General features: G+C 45.2%; 1 protein-coding gene across 1 annotated transcript in view; it reads left to right on the plus strand.

Annotated features, from left to right (window-relative positions):
* AGBL1 (AGBL carboxypeptidase 1) overlaps nucleotides 1–25816 on the plus strand; it is a 433907-nt gene that overhangs the window by 11139 nt on the left and 396952 nt on the right. Inside the window, exons 2-5 of the mRNA XM_055003103.1 lie at nucleotides 11961–12024; nucleotides 13872–14018; nucleotides 17893–18024; nucleotides 20380–20473. Coding sequence (XP_054859078.1) covers nucleotides 11961–12024; nucleotides 13872–14018; nucleotides 17893–18024; nucleotides 20380–20473 — 437 coding nt within the window. The remainder of the gene's footprint in view (nucleotides 1–11960; nucleotides 12025–13871; nucleotides 14019–17892; nucleotides 18025–20379; nucleotides 20474–25816) is intronic.

A 25816-nucleotide genomic window follows, 5' to 3' on the forward strand; every position in this document is an offset into this window, starting at 1 on the left:
AATAGTTACATTTTCTTATTGGGGTATGTATTAGGTTTGCAAAATGTTTGTCTTTCTTGGCCCATTCTTGACCTCTGTCTTTATTTGTAGTGTCGTCACATAGCCAAATCTGATTGTTTATATTGCATTGTGACATATTCCTATTCAGGACGTGATCCCTGATTGGTTGGGCTCACCCATGCAATCACACGAGGAAACACTCCTATCTTACCTGCGTCAATTTGCTTTCTCTGTTTTCACCATATAACCATACCAGATTGGTTATACAGTATTGTGACTTCATCTTGTTTGTGACACTCTGCACGAATGGTTGGAATTATCTTTGTATTGATTAATAAATAAATAAAACATGTATACCTTGCCTTTCCCCTTCAGCTTAAGGTGACTTACAATTCTAAATAAAAAGTGTCCTTAATAACAGAAAATCTGCTTAAGGATCCTCCCAAGAAAATACCTACTGCTCATACCCCACTAAAATCAAATAAAACAGGCTCACAACGCCTTCTAAAAATCTCTCCAGGTGATGCCATTAGCAGAGTCTATCATTTAACAGAGGAAGCATGATGATCATTTGTTTTGAGCTGGTTCCACTGGTGTGTGTGCAGAAGAGAAAATAACAAAGCATACACTTGCTTATACTTAAGAAAGGAAATAAGAGTTCTTTATTGTAGGAACTCCATACTCTGATCCGAAAGGAGGAGAGACAGATCCTAACTACCTATCTTATCTAAGGAGGGGCATAGATACTAGTACAAGTCCTGCATGCTTCCAAGATGGAGGGAGGAGAAGGAGAGAGATGGTGCCTGGAAAAAAGCCAGGAAGAGAAGAGGTGAAAGAGAGGAAGTCAGGAGGAGGAAATCCTGAGAATAGTAATCTACATATCAAAGGATAGTCAGAGCAGTAAACAGAGTGCCCTGACCGCTCTATCTTTCTAACTCTTTGGTTTGTCCCGCTCTGAAACCTGAGGAAAAGGACAGCACTGAATCCTCCTCCTCCAACACAATGTACTTTTGATTGTGTGGACCTGTGAAATAATGTAACCTGTAGTTGCCAAACTTCAGTCCTCAACCCTTGGGAGATTTCTGGAGCAGGACCTGGAGTGCGTCGCATCTGACCCACAAGAGATGCCACTTTGGGACAACACTATAGGAGTCCCGCAAAATCTCAGTGGTAAAACCCAGAGAGATTGAAAGGATGCCTAGAGAGTAACCTAAAAGTCACATCACTTATGGGTCACATGATACTTCCCTTCCTTTTTCTCTCATCACAAACGTCAGTAGCAGTGGAAACACGAACACACTGGTGGGGGAAGTGGGCAGTCAGTAAGCCCAAAGTTCTGGGTGCAACCCTAAAAACACTTTCCTGGGAGTAAATCCCACTGAATAGACTTCAGTAGGATTCTGAGTAGACCTGCTTTGGGCTGTACTGCTTTGGGCTGTAGATTCATATGTTGGTTGCCTCTCTAATTAAGAACAGACGGATTTGACTTTTTAAAAAGGAGGCTTTGAAGTGGAAGGTCATGTTCTTGTGAACAAGCTTCACACATTACCTTCTTGCAACCCTTTTATAACAGAAGTCTTGAAGCATCGCTGTGACCAGATTTCATAACCAAGTGAAACACTTGACATAGGGAAGGTTAATCTGGGATAATTTTTTAAAAGTTACAAGCATTTATAAATTATGAATCAACACAGGAGAATTTGGTCTGACCTACATTGATAGATTGTTGTTGTCATTCTTTAAAAAAATGACCTCAAATGGTATTCATTAGAAAAAATGGTTAATAGTATATAAAAGAATGACAGAAGCATAAAAGCTCTAAAGAAAAGAGAATGCCGTATAACAAAAACACCTTAACTGCAAAGAAAATGAAATGAACAATGAAAACAAATTCAAAAGCAAAGAATCTGATAAGCAACCCATTAGGAAATAAAAGGTAACTTGTGAGAGAAAATTAGCTTTCTTGTTTTTGGAGGAACATGAAAAAACATTAATGGGATAAAGTTGAAAAAGCCACTGCCTGAGTATCTGGTGTTTTGATTTCTTTCAGATTTCCTTGTTTCTTGCAATATTCCCATTTGAGGAAGACCTTTATTTTAAAAGTTATACAATAATGTGTTTTATGACAACTTCTGCATAATGAAATAATTAGGTGATTAGAAATGCATTAGCAACAGGGGCGGGCGGAGGGGGGGCACAAAGCAATTCTGGAGGTGTCAAGAGGAACTTGCACAGAAGTGCCAATTTGTTCAAAGGCAAAAAAGAAAAAGGAAAAAGCCCGAACCCACAATGAGACTGGGAACAATGAAGAAAAGCAATTAAGTGTATAAGAAAGGACCCAGCAACTTTCAGGCCACTGAACCTCATTTACTGCAGTTATCTGTGACAACAAAGAGAATTACAGTGTAGTTATATACAACAGCAAGTTTTTTTCCGTACCAAGAGGATGAAATCTCCCATGTCTCTACATGGAGTAGCAGTGAGAAGTCTGTACCCTTCATCTGGAACCCAGAACCAATTTAGCTCACAGCTCCTGGTTCGCAAGAGTCCCCTTCAGGTACCTTAGAAGCATTCTAATTTGTAAGCAGGGAGAGATGTAAACAGGTTTACAATGCTACCTCCCATCCACTAGGGATGCTGTGAACATGTTCTGAAGGTTAGTATGCCATTCTCAACAGCTACAATTACTCATGAACTGAGAGTCTCTCTGCACAAGACATCTATCTTACATGAGTAGGATCGAGTGGAAGATCTTACACTTGTTCTCCCATTGTGGATACACATGCACCGCTAGGGAGACAGAATACACTTGAATATAAGACCACAGAGAAAGTAAGGGCCAAGCTACACATGACGAATGACACTTGAACAGCAAGTGTATTTCTCCCTGTTCACTTGCCCTCCACTCAATCCACTTGCTGTTCAAGTGTCATTCGTCATGTGTAGCTTGGCCCTATGTCACCTGAGCATCCCCGTGTAAGATGTCTTGTGTAGAAAGACTCTGAGTCTCAGATAATCCTTGCCCTCCACCTCTACAGCTGCCAAGTAGGTTTGTGGCTATGCAATAGCAATAGTGATGGAGTATTTTTTCCTTCTGCCTGGTGGGTACTTTTCCTCACCCCAATAGTTAAAACCAGTTCTCCCCCACAATCATGGATGATTGGGTCATAATTAGAGGTGGGCACGAACTGAAATACAAACCAAAGTTCATCACGAACTGGGCCATTTTTTTGGTTTGCAGACCGGCGGTTCGTCGGAGGGCATTTCTGATGAACCGTGATGAACCTTGGCAATTTTTAGGCCGGGTCATTTGGTTTGTTTTTCGGTTTGTCACTGCAGACAACTTGCCGCCAATCAATCAGTTTCCTAGGCAATGGGGGGGGGATGGGCTTTCTGCAGGAAACGAAGCAAAGAAGGGGTCTTTCTGCAGACCTTCTGCTGACCCGGAAGTGTCATATTCACGAACCAAAAGAACCGGTTCGCGAACCTGGCAATTTCATGCCTGTTCGTGCTTCGTGCTTCGTGAAACGCGACAAACCACAAACCGCAACGAACCACCATTTCCCCAGTTCATGCCCATCTCTAGTCATGATTAAATAATATGATGCGGAGTGGAACTAAAAATCCCCTGTGGTTGTGTGAAAACGTACCTGTGTGAAATAAGTTAGATAGCATGGACTTCCAGGAGTGATGTCATTGTGCCGTGCTGGGAGCATGCCCAGGAGGCCTGTTCCCCTGCCTTTTGCCCCTATTGGCCAGGTGAGTGGTGGGGTGTTGGTGGCAGGTGAGAGTGGGGCAACCCCAGCCCCCACCAGGGGACGTGGCAGCCCTACTGCCCAGATGCCTTGCTCTCCTTGTGCCACCCAAATGCCCTTACATAGTCTGCCTCTTCCTCATGCCACTGTTCTTCAGACTAAAAGCTGCTCCCTGTGTTATGGTGTATTAGGAATCTTTCTTATCAATTCTCTGATAGACTTTAATGTTAAACATGGGAGCCTATCATTGCCCCCAAAAAGGGAACCCCTTTAGTCTATGTGGAAGGTGGGCTTTATGCAGGGCTGGCACATCCATGGAGGCAGGTCCGGCAGCTGCCTCGAGTGCTGAGGTGCCGGAGGGGGCGCTGGGGGCAGGGGCGCGCCATGGAGCTGGTGGTGGAAGCACTGATGGCTGAGCGGGAGGGCTGGGAAGCTGCCTGCCGCACCTGGCCCGCAGCTGCTGTGCCCGGTTGGGAGCGCGTGCAGGTGGCGGCAGTGCAAGGCAGTCTGAGCAGGCAGCCTCCTAGCCCTCCCGTTCAGTTGCCCCATGCTTCCACTGCTGCCACCTGCACTCAGCTGTAGGCCAGGCGCGGCAGGCAGCCGGGGTGGCGCAGGGCGGGAGGGCTGGGAGGCAAACCGGGTGCTGTCCAGGCTGCCTGGTGCGCCAATGGGGTCGGCTCACAGCGGCATGCTGCATGCCACACGCAGTGGGGGCGGCAACAGCCCTGAAGCTGCCCCCAACCTCAGGCGCCAGAAACTCTGGCACTGCCCCTGCCTTTATGGCATTGTATCACACTGAGGTCCCTCCCCAAACCCACCACCCCCTGGCTTAACCTCCAATTCTCCAGGATTTCCCAACTCTACCTGTGGCCTTGTTAAGGCGAGGGTGAGTGCTACCTCCACCAAGGGATGAGGCGGGTGGGAGGTGGCTTTTGGCCTCCCTGAAGCACAGAGGGGACTGGTGAGGAGATGGGGAATCTTGGGAATCCTAATCTAGGGTGCCCCAAATGCTGCAACCATCCCTGGACATACCATAAAGCAGGAAGTGGATCACAAAGGAAGAAGACAATGCATGATCTATTCAATCATACTATATTGCACTTGTCTTCTGCTGCCAAGCACATTCCTCTAACACAAGGTATTTTTCATTTCCTTGAAAGATACTCTTCTTGTGGGAGTGGAAGCACCTACTGTGAGAGGAATGCGCAGTCCACAGTGGAAGACGGCTTCTGCAATGGACAAGGGGTGGTGGAAGCAGAATGAAGGCCATTCAACCCAAGCCTCCAAAACCTGTGAAATGGGCTCATTGTATATCAAGATTTGTGACCCAGAGTTCAAGAAATTGTTGAGCTCATGCCTTGTTCTGGAAGCGCCTCAGTAGACGCACAATGTACAGTATGAGAGTTACATGATCCTTTTCAGCTGTGGAGACTTTTCTTGGAGGATTAAAGTTGTTACTTAATAAGTTCGCATGGAGGCCCGGAGATCCAACGTTCGCTACCTTTAAATAGGCCCCATTGAGTTTATCTGGCCTACTTTTGCAAAGCCAAAATAGAGTTGCCAGTATGGTGGCAGAGTTGCCCTTCTTCATTGGCATATGCTAATACACAAAGAGGCGTAAATGTTGGAGCAAATGTTGGAAATGTAGTGAATTTTGACATTCATATCGGAATGCCAAGAGTTTGGGGAATGTCTGAAATCAGTAATGTATGTCTCAGTTTAGAAACAGTCACAAAATTGGTCTGGGATTATTAATGTTCAGTACTTCCATTAGTCTCAGAAAAGAACAAAGGTTTTCTCCACGTTTCCCTCAGCCTTCCACTCCTTCAGTCTTCTGTTTGGAAAGAGCAATTTATCTCATTATACTTTTAGCATTACAGTAAAAAAGATATCCATTAGTAGTTTGTTTTTTTTAAAAAAAATCCCAGGCTGTTGTTAGTTTATTTCCCTCCCCTAAAGAAACAATTACACTTACAAACATGTGGAACAAGTTTGGTGGGACAGACAGCTTAAAATATATTCATTTATTTACTTCATTTTTATCCCACCTTTCTCCCCAGTAGGGTCTGAAAGCAGTTTACATCGTTCTCTTTCTCCTCCATTTCATCATCAAAATGGCCCTGTGAGGGAGGTTAGAATGACTGTGTGCAGCAGGCCCAAGTTCACCCAGTGAGGATCTATGGCACTGTGGGGATTCGAACTCGGGTATCTCAGATCCTAGTTCAACACTTTTAACTTTTCTATATCCCAAAGGTCCAAAGTAGAATTAAAAATAAAAATAGAAAACCAACCGTAATTAAACACTGCGGCTCTCTTTGGCTGTTTCCCCCCTTACTTCTATTACCTTTAGAGGTAGCTGACCCCTGACTGGCCACCCCTGGGAGCCTTGAGGTGGTGGTTGGGGAAATGGGGATGGTGGGAATATAGGGCTGTCAACCTCCAGGCAGGGTCTGGAGATTTCCTGGAATTACAACTAATCTCCAGAAAAAAGAGGTCAGTTCCCTTGGAGAAAATGGCTGCTTTGGAGTGCGGATGGTATACCCCACTGAGGTTCCTCCCCTCCCCAAAGCCTGCTCTCCCCAGCCTCCATCCCCAAATCTCCATGAATGAAGATTCATAGAGACTGGCAAAATGTCACCTCATTGCTCAGCAGTGCACTCTAGGATTTCCCTCTGTCTCTATGGTAAAAGCCATAGAGATCAGGAACATTCCTAGAGCATTCTGCAATGTGACAAGGTCACTTACAGATTCCTAGCTGGAAGTGACACCATGGTATTGTGTGAGGCGCCCTCCGCCCCCAATTTCCCCCGCTGTTGCATTGAGAAGCAATAGGGGGCAGACAGCCCTACTAGGAAAGGTGTTTAAAAAATGTGACTTTTCTTTTGTGGCAAAGTTTAGCTTCGTTTTGCCCTGCTGGATGTCTGCTCTGCCTTTCCTTCGGTGATTTTAATTCAGATGCAGACGGCGCAGCCTTGACATCTGGGGATGCTCTGATCTGCTGCATGCATTTGAATTTAGAACAAGAATCTCAAAAAGAGCTGATGCTGTTAGCAAAGCAGTGCTGGCAAAGGGAATTATGTAGGAGGGGGAATGGCAGCGCAGCTTCATGTGTTGCCTGAAGCTCTGTTGCTACGTATTCTGGAACTGGCTGACCCGGACTATCCTATTCCTTGCTGGGAGGCTGAGGTCATGCTGCATTTCTTACAGGCTTCCTCTTTCTTTCCCTTCCGTCTTGCTCTTCCAAATCTTTTCCAATCAGATTGGGAAGATTCTGACGGATTCAAGATGGAGCAAAATGTTACCTTGATTAATGCATGCTCCCAAACACAAATTTGCCTAGGAAATGGAATTCTAGGAATCCAGGTGGGCATTAATAAGACAGAGCTGGAGGACAAGAGGAGGGGTGCTTTATCCTTGCACAGCCACAGAGTCTTCCCTGCAGATCCTCTCCTGCACTGGGGGAGACCTTGGCCTCCGTGATTTGTTTGTTGGCCCTCCAGTGGCTACCGGAGCAGAATGCTGAACTAGAGGTATTGGTGGTCTGATCCAACAGGGAAGCTCTTATGTTCTTAACGTTTCTTTTCCTGGCCAGGCTTAGAGTACAGTACGGGATAAAAATGTTCGAAAAACAGCTGGGTGGGTGGGTGGATCTGCAGCAGAGTATCAGCGAGCAAAATAAGCATAAGGAACACTCGTCTCCCACTTAGGGTTGTTATGCGGTTGGAAATTTCTTTTTCTGAAATTCACATTTTTAGATACAGCCACGGATTCAGGGTATTCTCTCTTTTCACTTTTAAGAGCAGGGTTTCTCTTTCATTTCTTTTTGCAGAGAGATCAAGGCACCCTTTTGTAAACTTTAGCCCTTGTACTTCTTCCGTGGGATACAGCTGCTGTAGCAGGAAGATACGAAGGCTTGAGAAGACAACGCCTTGCCTTGAAGCATCTTGCGGAGTGAAATTCTGAAATACTGCCCCTCCTCTCTTCGACTTTCTCTTTGAGCAAAATTGGAATGGATTAGAAACTGATTCCAATTCCCGAAAAAGAGGAAAAGAAAAGGATTGCTAGATTTCAGGGAGAAACAGAATAAAGAGGAATTAAGAGAATTTCTTTTAACAATCTTCCTCTCACCTTCTGATTCTACCATGCAAATTCTCCCTAGCATTAATATTATGAGGGTTTGAGAACTCAGTTCATCTTGCAATGTAGAATTCTACCTCCAGAGATTATGTAAAGCTTTATTGTACCTTTAAATGTATAGATAACGGAGATGCCTTATGCAGGGAGATGCAGTTTCGTGGCAGACCAACTTCTTTGCATGCCGGAGATGCCCAGGTTCAACCCCCCACATCTCCAGTAGTAGTGATGTACAAGGTCTCCACCTGAGACCCTGGAGAGCCACTGCCGGTCAGGGTAGACAATATCAACCTCGACAAACCAATGGTTCAGCTCAGCAGAAGGGAGCTTTATGTGAGTTTATGTGAACTCAGACCATTGGTTTATCCACCCTTCTTCTCAGAAGGGGGAGGGAAGGTGGCATGGGAAAGCCCAATCTTGGAAGCTAAGCAAGGTTGATACTTGGAGCAGAGACCACCAAGGAAGACTCTGCAGAAGAAGACAATGGCAAACCACCTCTGCTCCTCACTTGCCTTGGAAGCCCCTTACTGGGGGTCACCATAAGTTAGCTGCGTGACTTGACAGTACATATGGACGTACGTAAATCTCAGAAGATGCTGGCTTTTGAGCAGCAGCCTTTTCCAACCAGTTGTGCTACCAGATATCCCTTGTTAACTGGAGATGCTCCATATTGCACTTGGGACCTCCAGCATGCCAAATATGTGTTCTCTTGGGGGATAGGATAACCATGATAACCAAATGGAATCTCCAAGTTTGGAAGACAAAATACCTCTGAATATCAGTTGCTGGGTGGGGGTAACTGTAGAAAAGGCTCTTTGTCTTTGTGCTCTGCTTCTGGGGTTTCTGGAAGGCCACCACTACAGGTAGACCTTTGGTCTGGTCTGAGAAGGCTTCTCTTATGGTTTCCCTATGCAAAGTACATTACACTTCTGGGAAATCTGTATGTTGACCTGTTCACTCAAAATTGTGTCCATGAGTATCACGGCTCATGGGCAGTCCTTTTACCAGAGAGTGGAGAATAAAAATTGTAATGACTGAAAGAGGCTTGTGTTTGGTGTATTCAGAGATTATCTGAGAGCCAAGCTACAAGTGATGCCTGACACAGGTTGGACACTTGTCAGCTTCCCTCAAGTTTTGATGGGAAATGTAGGCATCCTGGTCTTGCAGCTGTAATGGAGAGCCAAGCTGTAAAACCAGGATGCCTACATTTCCTATCAAAACTTGAGGGAAGCTGACAAGTGTCTAACCTGTGTAAGGCATCACGTGTAGCTTGGCTCTGAGACTGTTGAGCAGATGGCCCCTGTTTGGGATGGCCCTTGTTGTCCACATCATTGGAGACCTTTTACGGGGCTGAGTCACAAATACAGACCTTGGGAGAACTAGCAGAACTCATCCATGGGCATTTTCTCAAGGCCTCCTCTTGCTTTGACATCCAGACTGATTGCAAGGAGATCTTCAACAGCTTTGTCTGAAAATTTGTTCAGAGGCTGATCTGGCAGGAAAAGCCGTAGCCCGAGGGAGTGAGAACAGAAGATGTCATGGCACTTTTTTGACTGTTCCCTGCATAAGCCCGAGGGTTGCACTGTATCCTTTTTCTCACTCGGTAGTTGGATGTCATGGTTAGATTTCAGCAATAAAGTCTTCCATTGATTTATGTTCCTATAACACTTGGTTGTTTATTTTAGCTGATTGGATTGCATGTTGCCTAAGCCATTAACACAAATAGTGATGACATCAGATCCCCCCCCCCTTGTTTTTGGATTTGCTGAGTGGTTTGTCCTACCCTCAAGCATGTGCCCCGGGGGGAAACAAAAGAGCTGGCAGAACCTGTCAATCATTGAATTTGGACCGTTGCATTGCAATCTTTGGGCAGAGTTACACCAAGTCTATCGACTTCAATGAGTTTAGAAACGTGCAAGTATGATTAGGATGGCACGACCACTTTAGCAACAGTGTCTGAATTTGCGGCAGGGGGAAATTTAGTCTGAAAGGCATTGTGCGGTACAGATGGCAGTGACTTCAATTTATTTCAATCTAAAATTGCTCTGACAGGTTTGGTGAAGGGTCCAGCTATAAGCAGAATAGTTTTATTCAGGGCTTTTTTTCAGCTGGAACATGGTGGAACGGAGTTCTGGAATCTCTTGAAAATGGTCACATGGCTGGTGGCCACACCCCCTGATCTCCAGACAGTGGCGTGGAGGGCAATCAAAACTCCCCTCTGTCTGGAGATCAGGAGGCGGGGCCACCGGCCAGGTGACCATTTTCGCCGGGGGTGATTTAAACTTTTAGAACCTCCCCCCTTGTTCTAGCTGACCCAAAGTGATGTCATTGGTCCTGGGCGCGTGCATGCACTTTGCGCGCACACATGTGGTTCCAGGGGCACCACCTCCCACCAAGAGTTGCCCCCTGTGCTGGCAACCCACTGAGTCTCACACCACCTCTTTTCCCAGAAAAAAGCCCTGATTTTATTTATTTATATATTTGTCTTATTTATAGATCAAGATGGGTAGCCGTGTGAGTCTGCCTGGAGCAGTAGAAAAGAACAAGAGTCCAGTAGAACCTGTAAGACTAAGAAAATTTGTGGTAGGGTGTGAGCTTTTGTGAGTCACAGCTCATTTCTTCAGATACCACAAATGTTATGTATAGTTCTGTTTAATTGATCTAGGAGGAGGGCTGTGGCTCTGTTTTGCATGAAGAATCTTCGTTGCGTGAAGCATCTCCGTTTTAAAAGGATCAGGCACTAGGTCGTGTGAAAAAGCAGGACCTGAAACCTTTGAGAGCTACTGACAATCAGGGTAGATAATACTGATCTTGATAGACCAAGTCTAACTCAGTAGAAAGTAGCTCCATTTGTTTATGATCTTCTATGTCAAATCTTTTCCTTTCTAACTCTTACATCTCATGTACCTGGTGTTCTAGAAAGCTTTCTGTTGATAACATTTATTTATTTTTATTTTATTTTATTTATGTCATTTGTAGTCCGCCTTTCTCACTGAGACTCAAGGCAGCTTACATAGTGTGGGATCAGTATAGCAAGGGCAAGGGCAAGCATTTCCATACAGTGTCAAGGACATTTCCGTAAACAATGTCATAGGGTAGATGAATACAAGTTTACGGAGACATAGCATTAGCAAGGATCCAATACAGGGTTGAAGGATTGCTGAAACAACATAATCCATTCTAGCATTGACATTAGACAACATGAAGCACAAGCAGTATATACGAGTACATATTCAAAGCAATAGATAATATGTAAAGCAACATAACTGCTGTCCTGTGAAACAGATGACTTAGAAATCACATGGTTGGAGCACTGTTGGTGTGGACAATTTTATAATTGCTTTTAACTGATTTTTTTTTAAGCTGGAGCATCATTATTTTCTGTGATGTTGAGGCTTGAGCCAGTGTGGTGTAGTGGTTAAAGTATCAGATGAGGATCTGAGAGATCCAGGTTCAAATTTCCACTTTGCCATGGAAGCTCGCTAAGTGACCTTGGGCCAATCACTCACAGACAGCCTAACCTACCTCACAGGGTTGTTGTGAAGATAAAACGAAAGAGAAGAGAATGATGTAAGCCACTTTGGGTCTGTGTTGGGAGGAAAATAAAATTGTAATCTATGCTCTGTGTTCACTCTTCTGAGCCTATTGGGGTTGGACTAGATGACCCTAGAGATACCTTCCAACCCTATGATTCTATTAGAAGGGCAGGAGATACGTATTGCAGGTAACTAACTTAACGATACATCTGGAACAAAAGGATCCTATCTTGTGTTTGACTGCACTCTCTCTCTCTCTCTCTTTCTGTATCTCAGTGCTTATAGCAAAAAAGCCTCCATGAGATTTGGTGGCCGTGATATGCTTCCAAAACTAGAAATCAGGATCACGCATTCAGTGGTAGGAGTTGTACAGGTGCATTCCGTGGAGAGACATCATTTCCTTTGCAGTTCATTGAGCTCCCACCTTATGGTACCCGAAGGATTTATAAAGAAGAGAGAATCCCCTTTGCGCAGCTATCCCCGTTCAAATGTATTTGCAACGTAACATCGATGGCAAAATCTGTTTGTATTGCAGAGCTCCTGCGACAAGGACGTGATTCTGAATATCTTGAGCGTTCTGACTGACCTTCTCTCTGTGGGTGAGTAGGAAAAGTGGAACCTTTTATATAAAAACAAGTTGGGTCCCAGTGACTTGTCTCAGTTTCAATAACAGTAAATTCAGTAATTTATATATCCCACCTGATCTTCATAAACTGAAAGCAGTTAATGAAACAGCAAAAGTTGCCAGGACAAAACCTAAGCATCCAGCAAGTTAAAATCTGTACACAAATACATTTTTTAAGAATGCAGTTAAAAGCCCAAAGTTATCTTCCCCCCATTTTTTTTCCATACAGTGGAATGGATACCACAGGGTATCATTTCCCCTGTGGGCAGGAAAACAGTTGAAAGCCAGCAGGGCAAAGTGGTTAGAGAGCTGGAGTGGAACATAGGAGGCCCAGATTCGAATCTCAACTCTGCCTTGAGCCAGTCACACACACTCAGCCTAACCCACCTCACAGGGGTGTTGTGAGGATAAAATGGAGTTTAGGAGAATGCGGTAAGGCACTTTGGGTCCCCATTGGGTAGAAATGTAAATAAATAAAAATAAAATAATAAATGAAGCTTGGTGGTTGGCTGCCTTGGGTTGGTCATACTCTCTCAGTCAAACCTACCTCACAGGGTTGTTGTGAGAACAAAGTGGGAAGGGGAAACCTTATGTGTTGCCCTGAGCTCATTGGAGAAAGCATAGGGTAAAAATGGAGGGATAGGTAGGGTGGCGTTTTAACTGAGGAAACTGGCAAGGAAGGAATAAGACAGTTCTCTACCATTCCTGATTGCAGCCTCCAATTTCACTTTCCAGTTTGAAGAAATGTAGTGGCAGGTTTGTCTTTTGTAACCCTCTAAGTTGGGATCCCTTGCCATAAATTCCATAACTCGTGTGAAGAAATACTTCCTTCTTATTCACCATCGTATATGATTTGCAAACGTGTCTGTGCGGTGTCCTGAGATAAGGGATGTTCATGACATGATACTCTGCTGAATTTCTGCCCTGAATTTGATCTGTCCACCTGCTGGCTGAACACATTGAAATTAATCTGATGGCTCTTTCTTTCCTCCTCTCATTTCGCTGCCTGTGAAGGATTATACATATTTGTTTAATGCAGTTATTTAATTCTCCATTCAATGCCAGAACACACACAACCTCAGTGGTGCGTTTGCCTGGGTAGGGGCAGTGGATCTTAGAGGCCAGTGTGTCATGCCCTCTCGCCCACTTAAAATTTTGAAGAACAATGTATGGGTGAGATCCATCAACATTTTTGCAGAATCTCACCCAGTTCTCTGCTTTACTAAAGCCCCCTTGAATGATTACATTGTTCTCCACTCCTCCATTTTATCCTCACAGCAACCCTGTGAGGTAGGATAGGCTGAGAATGTGTGACTGGCCTGAGGTTACCCAGTGAGCTTCCATGGCAGAGTGGAAATTCGAACCTGGGTCTCCAAGATCCTACCTTGTCTAATGCTCTAGCCACTAGACATGCTGGTTCTCAAAAGGGACCCCTCCACTCTTTTTTCATGATTGGTAGTTGGGTTCCACCCTATGATTGCAGGGTTTATTCAGCCAAGCAGGTATGAAATATCATCTCAAATAATGAAGTAAAATATGTATTTGGGGGCAACACTTGCCGTCATAATGAAATTCCAAAGAGACAAGCATTAAACCAGAGGAACAAAATGCCTGTGTTTAGATAACCAGATAAAAATGATGATTGAACAGAGACAGGGGAATTCTCCATCCCTAGCACAGATTATATTTTTTATTGGTAGACCTGAACAAAAACCATCATGCATAAAGCAGCCCTGATTTGTTAAGAGGCCGTTTATGGCATGGCTTTTAAGGGGTTTGCATTCGAGTCTCAGCCATCTTTTCATTTGCTTCCATGCCTAGGGACGGACCGGAGGATTCACTATATGATTAGCAAGGGAGGCAGTGAAGCACTTCTGCAAGCCCTGCTGAATGTGGCCCAAACTCCCACGCCGGACTACGATGTCCTCTTGTCCCTGCTTCGCCTGATGGCCAAGGTGGGACAGAAAGGTATGGCAGATGAGCCTTATGTTGTTATGACTCTGTTGTGTCTTTGTGTCCTGTGTCTCAGAGGGGAGAGGTGGAGTTCCTTCCCTTGCCAGAAATATGCAAGACCTTTCAATGTGGGTGATTAACACAACTGGTCTGTGCTTCAGCTGCAAATCTGGTCGCTGAGACTTTGAGATGTTCGTGATGTTGAGGACCAATATTTTGTTCTTGATGGAACAGAAGACCAATAAGAATTGACCACTCTGGGACTTTGAGCCCTCACAATGATTCTCCTAGAAGAAATACTTTCCTCTGGTACGAAGAACGTCCCCCTAATTCCAGAGGCTTCCTGGAGGCAGAGATTCTGTGAGCACCTTAAAGGTGGTGAAGGGCAAGAAATGGTGGTTTACCGACCCAAGGCATCCCTCCTTCCTTCCTTCCTTCCTTCCTTCCCTCCCTCCCTCCCTCCCTCCTTCCCTCCCTCCCTCCCTCCTTCCTTTCTTCTATCTATCTATCTATCTATCTATCTATCTATCTATCTATCTATCTATCTATCTATCTATCTATCTGTCTGTCTGTCTGTCTGTCTGTCTGTCTGTCTGTCTGTCTGTCTGTCTGTCTGTCTGTCTGTCTGTCTGTCTGTCTGCCCGTCTGCCCGCCTGCCCGCCTGCCCGCCTGCCTGCAAACATTATTTATAGTCTTGTTTTTCTCATTGAGGCTCAAGGGGGATTACATTACATAGTGTAAGTTAATGCTATCAACAGAATGGGATTCCCAATAAGCAATGTTATAGGATTAGGATTCTGGAGAGCTGAAACAAAGCATAAATATTAACACGACATGTTAAATGATGCAGAAAACACATAGCTGCAGGGCTCATTTTGAGGGAGAATGCACAGGAATGCAGTTACGGCAGTTCCCCAAAGAGGTCACATGACAGGTGGCCCCACCTACCTGACTCTCAGCCATTTTGGGCCCTTTTCGGCCTGGATTGAGTCCAAAACGGCCCGGATCGGGCCTCTGATGGGTGGTTGTCACTCTCCTGTTCAGCAGCGGCCCAATCCTGACCATTTTGGGGCCCTTGTTGGCCATTTTCAGCCCCTTTTTGCCATTTTGGGCCCAATTTCGGCCCTGAATGGCCAGGATTGGGTCCAAAACAGCCAGGATAGGTGGTGTTGGGGGTGTGGCATATGCAAATCAGTTATGCTAATGACACACTTCCGGTGAGGGCAAAGGGTGTGGCATATGCTAATGAGTTATGCTAATGAGCTCCTCCAGCTCTTTTTCTACGAAATGACCCCTGCATAGCAGGATAATACATACAGCAACAGATAGTAGGTGCTATACACAGTGGTATCATCTACAGTCCCTTTCTCTTTCTTAAAGCATTTTTCATGAACGATTCCATTATAATATAGCTCTGTCACCTTTGTAAAAATGCCCTCTTGATTAGTTCAGTTTTGCATAGTTTGCGGAATGGCAGGAGAGTGGGAGCTTTCCTGACTTCATCAGGAAGGATGCTCCATAACGTGGGAAATGTGTGTGTACAACAGAGCATATGTGGGAGCAGGCAGTTGTTGATTTTGCCTACTTGCAGGGTGGCACTTGAAGAAGGCCTTGTTCAAATAAGTGAAGGTGCCATGGGGGAGCATAGGGAGAGAGGAGAGAGAACCCATAGATATGAGGGACCAAGGCCATGAAGGGCTTTTTATGTGATAGCCAAAACCTTGAATTGAGCCTGGTAACTGCTAGCGGAGTGACTGCAGAATGGGAGCAATGTGCGTACTCTGCTTAGCTCCTGATAATAAATGAGCTGTGATGTTCTGCACCACCTGGAGTCTCCAAGCTGACTTTGAGTGGAGGCCTATGTAGAGTGCAGTACAGTAGTCTAGTCTTGATGTTAGCATGGTTAGGATCTAAGAAGAAGGAGTCCACACCAAGGCAAAACAATTCATTGATTGGTAGGATTTCAGTAGCCAGACTGGTTGTGTTAAGGTAGATCATCAGCTAAAGTCACCAGGGCCTTCTTTGTCCCATAGTCCAGCCTGAAACCAGACTGACAAGGGTACAGGACGTGTTATCCGAGAAAATCTGGAGCCGGTCTGCTATTGCTCTCTCAATCACTTTGGCCAGAAAGTAGAGGTTAAAGACTGGGCAATAATTGGCCATGCCATTTTTCTGTAAGGATTATCCGTTTTCTGTAAGGTTATCCATCCAGTGCTTTTTTATGCGCTGGATGGACAATCACCTCTTTGCATGGCCAAAGGAAGGTGCGCTGAGTTGGTGATTGATTTATGATAGACACCAGTGGCTCATTGATTTTAGCAGCTAGGATAGGCAAGGGTCCAAAGCACAAGTAGTGGCTTCCATGGATTTCCAGGATCTTGTCAACATCCATTGCAGTAACCAGGGCTTTTTTTCAGCAGGAACGCGGTGGAACGGAGTTCCGGCACCTCTTAAAAAGGGTCACATGGCCAGTGGCCCCGCCCCCTGATCTCCAGAAAGAGGGGAGTTTAGATTGCCCTCCGTGCCGGCAATCTAAACTCCCCTCTGTCTGGAGATCAGGGGGTGGGGCCACCGGCCATGTGACCATTTTCACTGAGGGCAATTTAAACTTTGAAAAACTCCCCCCTTGTTCCAGCTGACCCAAAATAACATCGTTGTGTGGTCCTGAGTTCCACCACTGAGTTCCACCACCTCTTTTCCCAGAAAAAAAAAAGCCCTGGCAGTAACCATAAAGCCAGGATCGACATGACTGAATCTGGTCAGCAGCCAGAGACCTGTGCTCTGACCTTGGCAGGTGGGATACCTGCACTGAGGTTAGGGGAAGTCTGAACAGATTAGCTAAGTGTGTTGCACAGCCTAGACATCGTCGTAAGTAATGTTGTGTCTAAACTCCAACCCAGTGAGGTCAAAAGGGGAGGGAAGGCGGCATGGTATAGCCCAATCTCGCCAGATCTCAGAAGCTAAGCAGGGTCAGTACTTAGATGGGTGACCACCTGGGAAGACTCTGCAGAGGTAGGCACTGGCAAACCATCTCTGCTTCTCATTTGCCTTGACAGCCCCTTGCTGGAGTCACCATAAGTTGATGTGACTTGACAGAAGATACACACACACACAAAGTCAAGAGATGCATGGGCTCTTTTACCCCCCTCCCCCCACAATTAAGTATATTGGCCTTCTCTTAGCCACATAAACTACACCATAGACTGTCATGAGGAACAACCAGAATCTTTATGCTATCCTGATCTTCTGGAATCGATGTGATGGATAAATTGCACCTTTGCATACCTTTGAAGGCAGTCCACATATTCCATGTCTGAAACTGCATATTTAGTGTTTTTGGTTTATATTTGTGTTCAAATTGGCTCTGACCAATGCAAACATACATGGACCAAACAATCTCCTCAAAATAATAAAATGTAGACAGTCATTGTTTATTTACTGATTCCATTTTTATCTTGGTTTTCTCTCACCATGGAACTCAAAATAGCATCCATGGTATTAGCAAAATGTATTTGATGTGATCTTGAAATTCCTTCGGGACACAGAATAGCTGATGCAGGCCTCTAATTCTTCTTCATTCAAGGACCTATTCCGCCTGAGGTAGCAAAATGTAGCTTTGATCACTGTATGCCAAAGAGAATGGAAACCGAGCTTTCAAGTCAAAAGAAAAGGCACACGGATTTGTTCCAACCGTTGAAATTAGTGGAGCATCCCAAACATACAAAAGGTCTATGTATAAGCTGGGGCATATATGGAGCTCTGGGGAAAAGACCGCTCTTTGGAGACATTCTTATAAAGTCTGGTATGAGGTCCTACCATAGAGTGGCTGTTGCTTCATTCAAAGTGGGAAGCCTTAGTTATGAATGTCTTTTTCTTTGCTGTCCCTCAGATAAGAAGTTTGGGCTGAAAGCCCAAAAACTGGAGGCTGTTGACGTGATGCTCAGCTTGGCAAAGAAGAATCTGAATCACGGTCAGAATCTCACCCGCTGCCTTTGGGTGCTCCGAGTTTATGCTTCTAGTGGTGAGTGTGTGATTTTCCCCTTTTTGTTCAGTAGGATCAAGGGATAGTCTGCATTCTGGGCACGCAAACACAAATGCAAACATCTTGCATTTGGGTGATAGAATTTGGGGTGGTCTAGTGGAAGGCGGGAGGAGAAAGGATGCAGTCAACGGGCAAGGGCTACAAAGCAAACAGAAAAGGTTCAATAAGAATTCATGAGTTGGCTGCCTGTGGAGGAGAGGATGCTTGGCCAGTGACCTCGTAACGATCTGTGGACCTTCTCAGTGCTTTGAGATTGGACTGAGCCCTCATGGTAGACATTTTGTGAATGGTCCCGCCCCCCTGTGGCAGCCATTTTGTAATGTTGCCCTCTACTTTTCCTCAGAATTCCTGCCCACAGGCTCAACAAGATTGGGAACCCGGTCTGGGACTAACACGAAAAGATAACATGTTTTTAAGAGACAGACCCCCAACCAACCTCAACCACTACTCTATCTTGGCTCCAGCTAGTTAACCTTAAGGTAGAGCCCTGGAGTTGATCTTCATGTAATGGAGATCAATTCCCCTGAAGAAAATGGCAGCTATTCCCAGACACCTCTCCACAATCGTCAGGAATTTCCCAAGCTGGAGTTAGTATCCCTAGCTATGGTATGTTGGGGACAACTTTCTTGGGTCTGAGGAAATGGCCCTGGATGGTTAGGATGTATCTGCCCTAAAAAGCTCTAGACTTCTCAGAGGGTTTATCAAAAAAAGACTCACATGCCACCATTCCTCTGCATGTGGTGATCGTCTGCAGGATGGCTGATGACAGCATTCCAGTAGATCCCTGATGGACCAAGTTGTATGCCAGACACCCTCCGGTTTCTTCTTGACCTCTTCTAAATTCATGGGCTGCTGCCCACTTGAAGGGCTCTAACTGGGCCATCAGTGTTTGACCGGGTTCAACATACTTGGCATTTTAAATCTTCCCTCCGAAGATTTAAGGCTATTGGCTGCTGGCCCTGTCGGTTTCCTGTGTGGGTATAAGAACCCAACTGGTTTCGCACTATGGACTTTCCTGGGCAGGCAGCCAAGCCTTCAAGGCCCGGTCCCCTTCTCTCTGACATAAACAGTCTATGAAAGGGTGTCTGTAATGGAGATGGCAGTTGAAATGCATCTTTATTTAGGTTACAGGACTCTGGATTTCTTCCTACTGCCTTACACATGCATTTTGTTTCCCCTGGGCCTTGTGCAGCATCTCAGAGTTCCAATTAAATGATGTGCGTGTGTACGTGTTTGTGTCAAGGTGAGGGAGATGGACAGCAAAAACATCTTATGGTTCAAATCAGGGAGCAGCTCGCAGAGGGGTATATAAATACAGTTGTTGTTGTTATTATTATTCGAACCACTTTAGCTTATTATGGTTGTGGCTTTCTTGGTGGCTAGGAAAGTTTCTAATAGCTCCTCCTCAGCTATTTTAGAGCTGGAGCAAAATCATTTTATTTCAAAAGGCCCCCTTTTTTTGCCTCTTCAGTTTCTGAAGAGGCATCTTTTGATTGTTTTTGAATTGCTTGTTGCTTTACATTGTTACATTGTTTTGGGGACGTGGGATTCAAAAATTGTGAGAAAAAGTATAATATGGAGATGTTCCTTTGTGGTTTACCAGAGTTAGGGAGGTGGTGGTTTGAGGACTTGCCCTAAGATCACATGATCTCAGTTTTAGAACAAGGCGTTAGTTGCTCTTTGCATTAAAATCACTTTAAGCTGTCCCTCATTCTAGTAGCCTTTTCTATGGACCCAGAAATATTACATCCAATGTTTTAAGTATTTGCAGTAGGCTTTGGTCAATTCAAAATCACCTCAAGAGTATAAAGTGTTTATTTTGTATTGACCTAGTCCTTATAATCATGTAACATCATGTCTTGTCGATTGCTTTGCTACTAAATAAAAATACTTCGCAGGCTCTCTGGAACAGCTTATATACACTTCACACTTCAAGTAGAGCACTGCCTCAGGGCTCTGCAGAGTGGGGATAACATGATTAACTTACTGGAAGTGACAAAGAGTAGCTCTAGAAATTACAGGAAAATATATAGTAAAACCATAGAGTTTCCTGCGATTCCTAGAGCTACACCTTCTCACTTCCAGTATGTACATGAGGCTGAATTTAAAAAAAAAATATCCTGTTGGTGCTCCAACCCTGATACACAACGAAACCTGTGGGCAGGGAATTCCTCACCCCCATGGGGGCTTGGCAGCCCTATTATAAAGGTCAGAGAATATTTCCATGAAGGTCAAAACACTGGGTATTAACCAGGCCCACCTTCTCCTTGAATTCTGATTTCCGCCACCTTCCCCTTTCTACATCTGACTTACCTTTGTGTTTTATTCTTACAGTTACAGTGGGGACCACATTGGGAGTGAATGGAGCCATGGAGCTGCTCTTCAAAGTGATCACACCTTATACCAGGGCTCACACCGAGACAGCAAGGTAGGGACAGCACAGTTCTCTGAGCTTGGGGAAATGGAGAACAGGCTATGGAGCAAAAATGCAGGGTGAGGCCATTAGGTGTACTGGCTCCACTGGTTTCACGCCAACAAAAACACGTCACAGGTTTTTAACTAGCACATCCTGGTTACGAAGCACACATTTGTGGGCACGGTATCCCATAAAACACATGGCTTTACATACTGAACCCGTTTTACTAAGAAAGAAATGTGACACACACTGACTTAGTTGACCTGGGGGGTCTCTCTTAAGGTCAGTGTTGTTTGCTCTGACTGGCAGCTGCTGTCCAGGGTCTCAGGGGGAGCTCTTTCACGTTACCCAGTACCTGATCCTTTTAATTGGAGATGTCAAGGATCAAATCCAGGACCTTCTGCATGCAAAGCAGATGCTCGACCACTGAGCCACAGTCCCTCTCCTTACCTACAGAAGATACCTTTTCCAGGTACCAGGTGTGGAACCAATAGCACAAGATGCTGATTTGCAAATACCCCCCTCCAATAAAACCTCAAGGGTCAGAGCAGAACCAGGGTTTATTTTTAAGTGCACTCGGTGCCGTTCTGAGGCTGCCTTTCTCTTTCCCTGCCAAGCCTGCTCTGGGTCTCTAGTGTGAAGCTAAAATTAGCCATGCAGCTGTCTGCTCCGGCCCTGCGTCCTGTCCCTAGTCAGTTCTCAGAGCGAGATTTACAAGGCGTGCAGGCCTTAGAAATGAGAAAGAACACGTGCGTTTCTCCATATCCAGCCTGCCTGGCGTCTCCCACTGCCACTGTTTTGACACTGCATGAAGCCAGAGAAGAGGCTTTCAAGAAACAATTCATGCCTCCGAGGAAGGAGCAAGCAAGGGCTGGTTGATTATGGGGAAAGGTCCCCTACCACTTAAGGTGTTTGCCTGCTGTATATTGGAGCTTTGCCTGGAAATCTCATATGCTTTATCATTTCATACCATTTGGTTCCACTAGTTAATCCACGCCCCCGTCTGCACCCTCTGTATATACCAGAGAAGAACATGCTTCATGCACTGAATGAAGTAGGCCCATGGGTGCCCAATATGGTGCCGGTGGGCGCTGTGGTGCTTATGGTGGCATTGCACCCGGTGACACCTTTCCTGGCACCTGCTAGTTTTTCTTAGAAAGTCGCTGGGGCCAGTTGGTGCTCTTATCCAGCAGAGCTTTCGATTGACCATTGGAAATCCAATTTAAACAACATCATTTCAGTGGCAGCTGTCATCACAGTGTTGGTTTTATTTGCTCTCACTTCTCTTTCCCAGTGTATTTTTTAAAATTCCTGCTCTTCCCCCATGCACTTGGTTTTCCTCTGTGTGGGTGGCTCCACCTGCCATAGCAGCCACTTGGTGGTTGGCTCTGCCTTCTATGGTAGCCGGTTTGTGGTTGGCCCAGGGCCTTTTTTCTGGGAAAAGAGGTGATGAATCTCTCTATTATCACATGTGTGCACGCAAAGCACGTGCGCACCACCGGAAACACACGATGATGTCACAGGAGGGCAGCTTTCTCTTCCTTTCTTCTCCCTCCTGGCCTGCCTCTCAGCCAGCCAGGCAGTGTTGGCGCCTCAGGAAGGAAGGTAAAGAAAGGGGAGAAGAAAAGACATGGAAAGAGAAAAGGAGGGAGGTAAAGAAAGAAGGAAGCAAGGAAAGAAGGAAAGAAAGAGAAAGGGAGGGAGGGAGGGAAAGGCCGGGGAAGAGGCCGGGGAAGCAGGCAGCCCAGGAGAAGCTCCACCCAGGGAGACAGCCCACGGGTCTTTGGGCGCTGGGGGGTGGGGCCAGCAGCCACATGATCTTTTTTCAGAGGCGCTGGATCTCAGATCCTAGGAGATCCCGCTGAAAAAAAGCCCTGGTTGTGCCCACCACTGTATGTCAGACTTCAAAAAGTGCCCACAGGCTCGGAAAGGTTGAGGATCCCTGAAGTAATAATAACAGTGAGCTGCTTATATACCGCTCTTCTAGACAGATTAGTGCCACACTCAAAGCAGTGAACAAGTCAGTGTTATTATTATCCTCACAAAACAGCTGGGGAGCTGGGGCTGAGAGGAGCGGCTGTCCCAAGGCCACCTACTGAGCTCATGGCAGGAGTGGGATTCAAACCAGCAGAGCGCTGGCTCGCAGCCCAACCACTTCACCACTGTGCTACAGCAGCTCTGGTCCAACCTTGTTGAATCTGTGAGCACTTGGGAATATTGAGAAGAGGTGATGGGAACCATCACAAGATGGCTTCCACCTAAGCCAATCATAAACTATTGGGAGAGTCCAAGCCAAGCATCCATCTATCCAAAAACAGATGATAGACATTAACGAAAAATGTAGAAAAGGGTATAAAAAGCAACATAAAAATAAAATTTGGGTTTCCCATCCCTTTATTTTTCAACATCTCCTTTGACAGTCAGTATTCCCTAGAATTATGTAAACTTTAATACTACATATCAGTGTAATAATTTCTTCTTTCAAGTCATACATTACTTTTTTTTAGACTTCAAGATATTACTTATCTTTGGCTGTAAGATCATTTGTCAAGTTATAACTTACATTAATGAACCTATCATTTCCTCATTCATCTACCCTTTTCCCTTATTGTTCCAGAATCAGAGAAAAGGCTTGACAGAGTTACAAATTTGTCTTCTCTCATTTTTCCATAATGAGCTGGCTTAATAATAATAGCGGCTTTCCAAACCTGGTCACCCCTGAAGGAACCTGAGAATTTCAGGGCTGTTGCAGACATTACGGAGCACATTGGTTGGATATCAGATCCTCACCATGTCTAACAGCCAGACAGAAAAGATAACGGGGATATGATTACTTTGACTTAACACAAGCAGATAGCGAGGTGCAATAGTGCTGTCATAATAAGGGCATGTGGAAATCTTCATATGCAAACTCAATAAAGTGCCATTTTAACCCAAGGTACAATGTTTATAGGGTTGTCAGTTCTATGGTAGCAAATCACAGGAGCTTTTATGGGGGGTGGTATAGTAGATCGGAGTAGCAGGACTCTGATCTGGAGAACCGAGTTTGATTCCCCACTCCTCCCCTTGAAGACAACTGGGTGACCTTGGGCCAATCACAGCTCTCTCGGAGCTCTCTCAACCCCACCCACCTCACAGGGTGTCTGTTTGTGGGGATAATAATAACACATTTTGTAAACCGCTCTGAGTGGGCATTAAGTTGTCCTGAAGGGAGGTATATAAATTGAATGCTATTATTATTATTATAAGGACAATGTCATGGCTACTGTAAAGACCATAGAGATTGAGGAGATTCATAGTACATCCCAGTGGTTATGATGTCACTTCTGGGTAATCACTCAGATGTGATGGCATACCACGTCTACACCTTTATTTTGCCTTCCCACAGTTTCTCTCACTGCTCAGGGCCCAGCTACACATCACGAATGACACTTGAATGGCAAGTGTATTTCTCCCTGTTCACTTGCCCTCCACTCAATCCACTTGCCGTTCAAGTGTCATTCATCATGGGTAGCTTGGCCCTCAGTTAATCAAGTGTGAGAGACTGAAGGTGGAGGTGGGAATTTGCCCACGACAGATAGGCAAATAGTAAGCCTAAACGGTTAGCTGATACATCAAAACAGCATGATTTTTTTTAGTTAACTCAAAAGATACCAACCATTCATTAAACAGCTTTTTTTTGTTTTTTTAAAGAAATGTGTATTAGTTTGAATACAAAAACTGCAAATACTGTCTTTACCCAAAAAGGAAGATGGCCTGAATGTATGTTGACCCTAAAAAGTTATCTGCAAGAAGGTTTTATTATTGTACGTACTTGGAACTTGTATGTGAATGTAAGATGACTCCATTGGTGACACAACCTGGTGATAGAGAAGTAGTTTTCAAGCTGGGGAAGCTTGCCAGAGTTTGGAAGCTTAACAGGATTAGCCCTGGTTAATAGATGGGAGATCACCAAGGAAGACCAGGGTTGCTCTGCAGAGGAATAACAATGAAAATGACTACAATAATGACAACAATGACAACAACAGCAACAACATTTGATTTATATACCACCCTTCAGGACAACTTCACACCCACTCAGAGCACTGTGGAAAGTATGTTATTATTGTCCCCACAACGATCACCCTGTGAGGTAGGTGGGGTTGAGAGAGCTATGAAAGAGCTGCAACTGACCCAAAGTCACTCAGCTGGCTTCAAGCGGGAATCGAACCTGGTTTTCCAGATTAGAGTCCTGACGCTCTTAACCACTACACCGAACTGGCAATGGCAAACTCTCTCAGCTCATCTCTTACCTTGGGGTCATCATGAGTTGGTTATGACTTGATGGCATTTTATTATTGTTGTCTTCATCCTCATCATCTTTTGTGGTAAATGCAGAAGCTATCGCCATTTTAGGTAGCTATCCCTTTTCCTCTTCTAATGCTTGCGCTCACCCCCTATAAACAAAGGAGCATACCTCAGTGAACTGTAGAGAGCAAGGGTTGAGATAAAGATATTCTCTTGCCTGACGAACGCCTCTGGCACCTGCTGGGAAATAAATCTGTTCCAAATAAGTAAGAACCATACCCGTTGGGGTCTTAGACATGAGCATCCTTCTGCTTTGATTTATGTGTTGTGCCTTTTAAGAGCTGAGGTCATGAGGTGGGGTGCTTTATGCAAAACAGCAGGCCTGGGGATTCACAGGCCCCTGAGACGCATGGTTTCCTACAGTGCGGCCACTGAGCACTTGATCGATGGGCTCCGGCTAAAGTTATCTGAGTAAGCAAATCCTCTTTGCTCTTCCCGGTGTCCTCCTCTCTTCACTGCAGCCTGTGATTAAAACTGTGTTTGTCTGTAGAGGCACCTGACGGCTCTGGCAGGGATGCCTGGTTGCTGCCTTGCGCTCCCAGGAGCTTTGGGGCAGGACCAAGGGTGATGTGACATCTGATGCATTGACATCATGCCTGGGGGAAAACCTGGATGTGATGCTTTGGATACTGTAAGGCAGTATTTTTTTTCTGGGAAAAGAGGTGGCGAAACTCTCAAGAGGGAAAAGAGGAAGAAACACATGGGTTTCTTTGAAATAATTTTATTTTCAAGCACTATTGCCGAGTATTTTGAAGAGGTGCCGGAACTCCGTTCCACCGTGTTTCCCCTGAAAAAAAGCCCTGCTGTAAGGTATTATCACAGAGTTTCCAGAGCATCGTCTGGTATCATAGCTAGGTTTTTGGCCAGATGTTGATGACTACATCATTTTTGCCCCTCCCTGCTATTCTCCGGCTGTCCTGGAGGCAGGGGCTGGCACAAGGGCCTGACTGATAAGAGCATGTGCACCAGAAATGGGCCAACAGCATGCCTGGGTTCCAGACAAGCAGA

The sequence above is a fragment of the Eublepharis macularius genome, chromosome 18 (genome assembly GCF_028583425.1).
Source record: "Eublepharis macularius isolate TG4126 chromosome 18, MPM_Emac_v1.0, whole genome shotgun sequence".
In the NCBI taxonomy this organism is placed as follows: domain Eukaryota; kingdom Metazoa; phylum Chordata; class Lepidosauria; order Squamata; family Eublepharidae; genus Eublepharis; species Eublepharis macularius.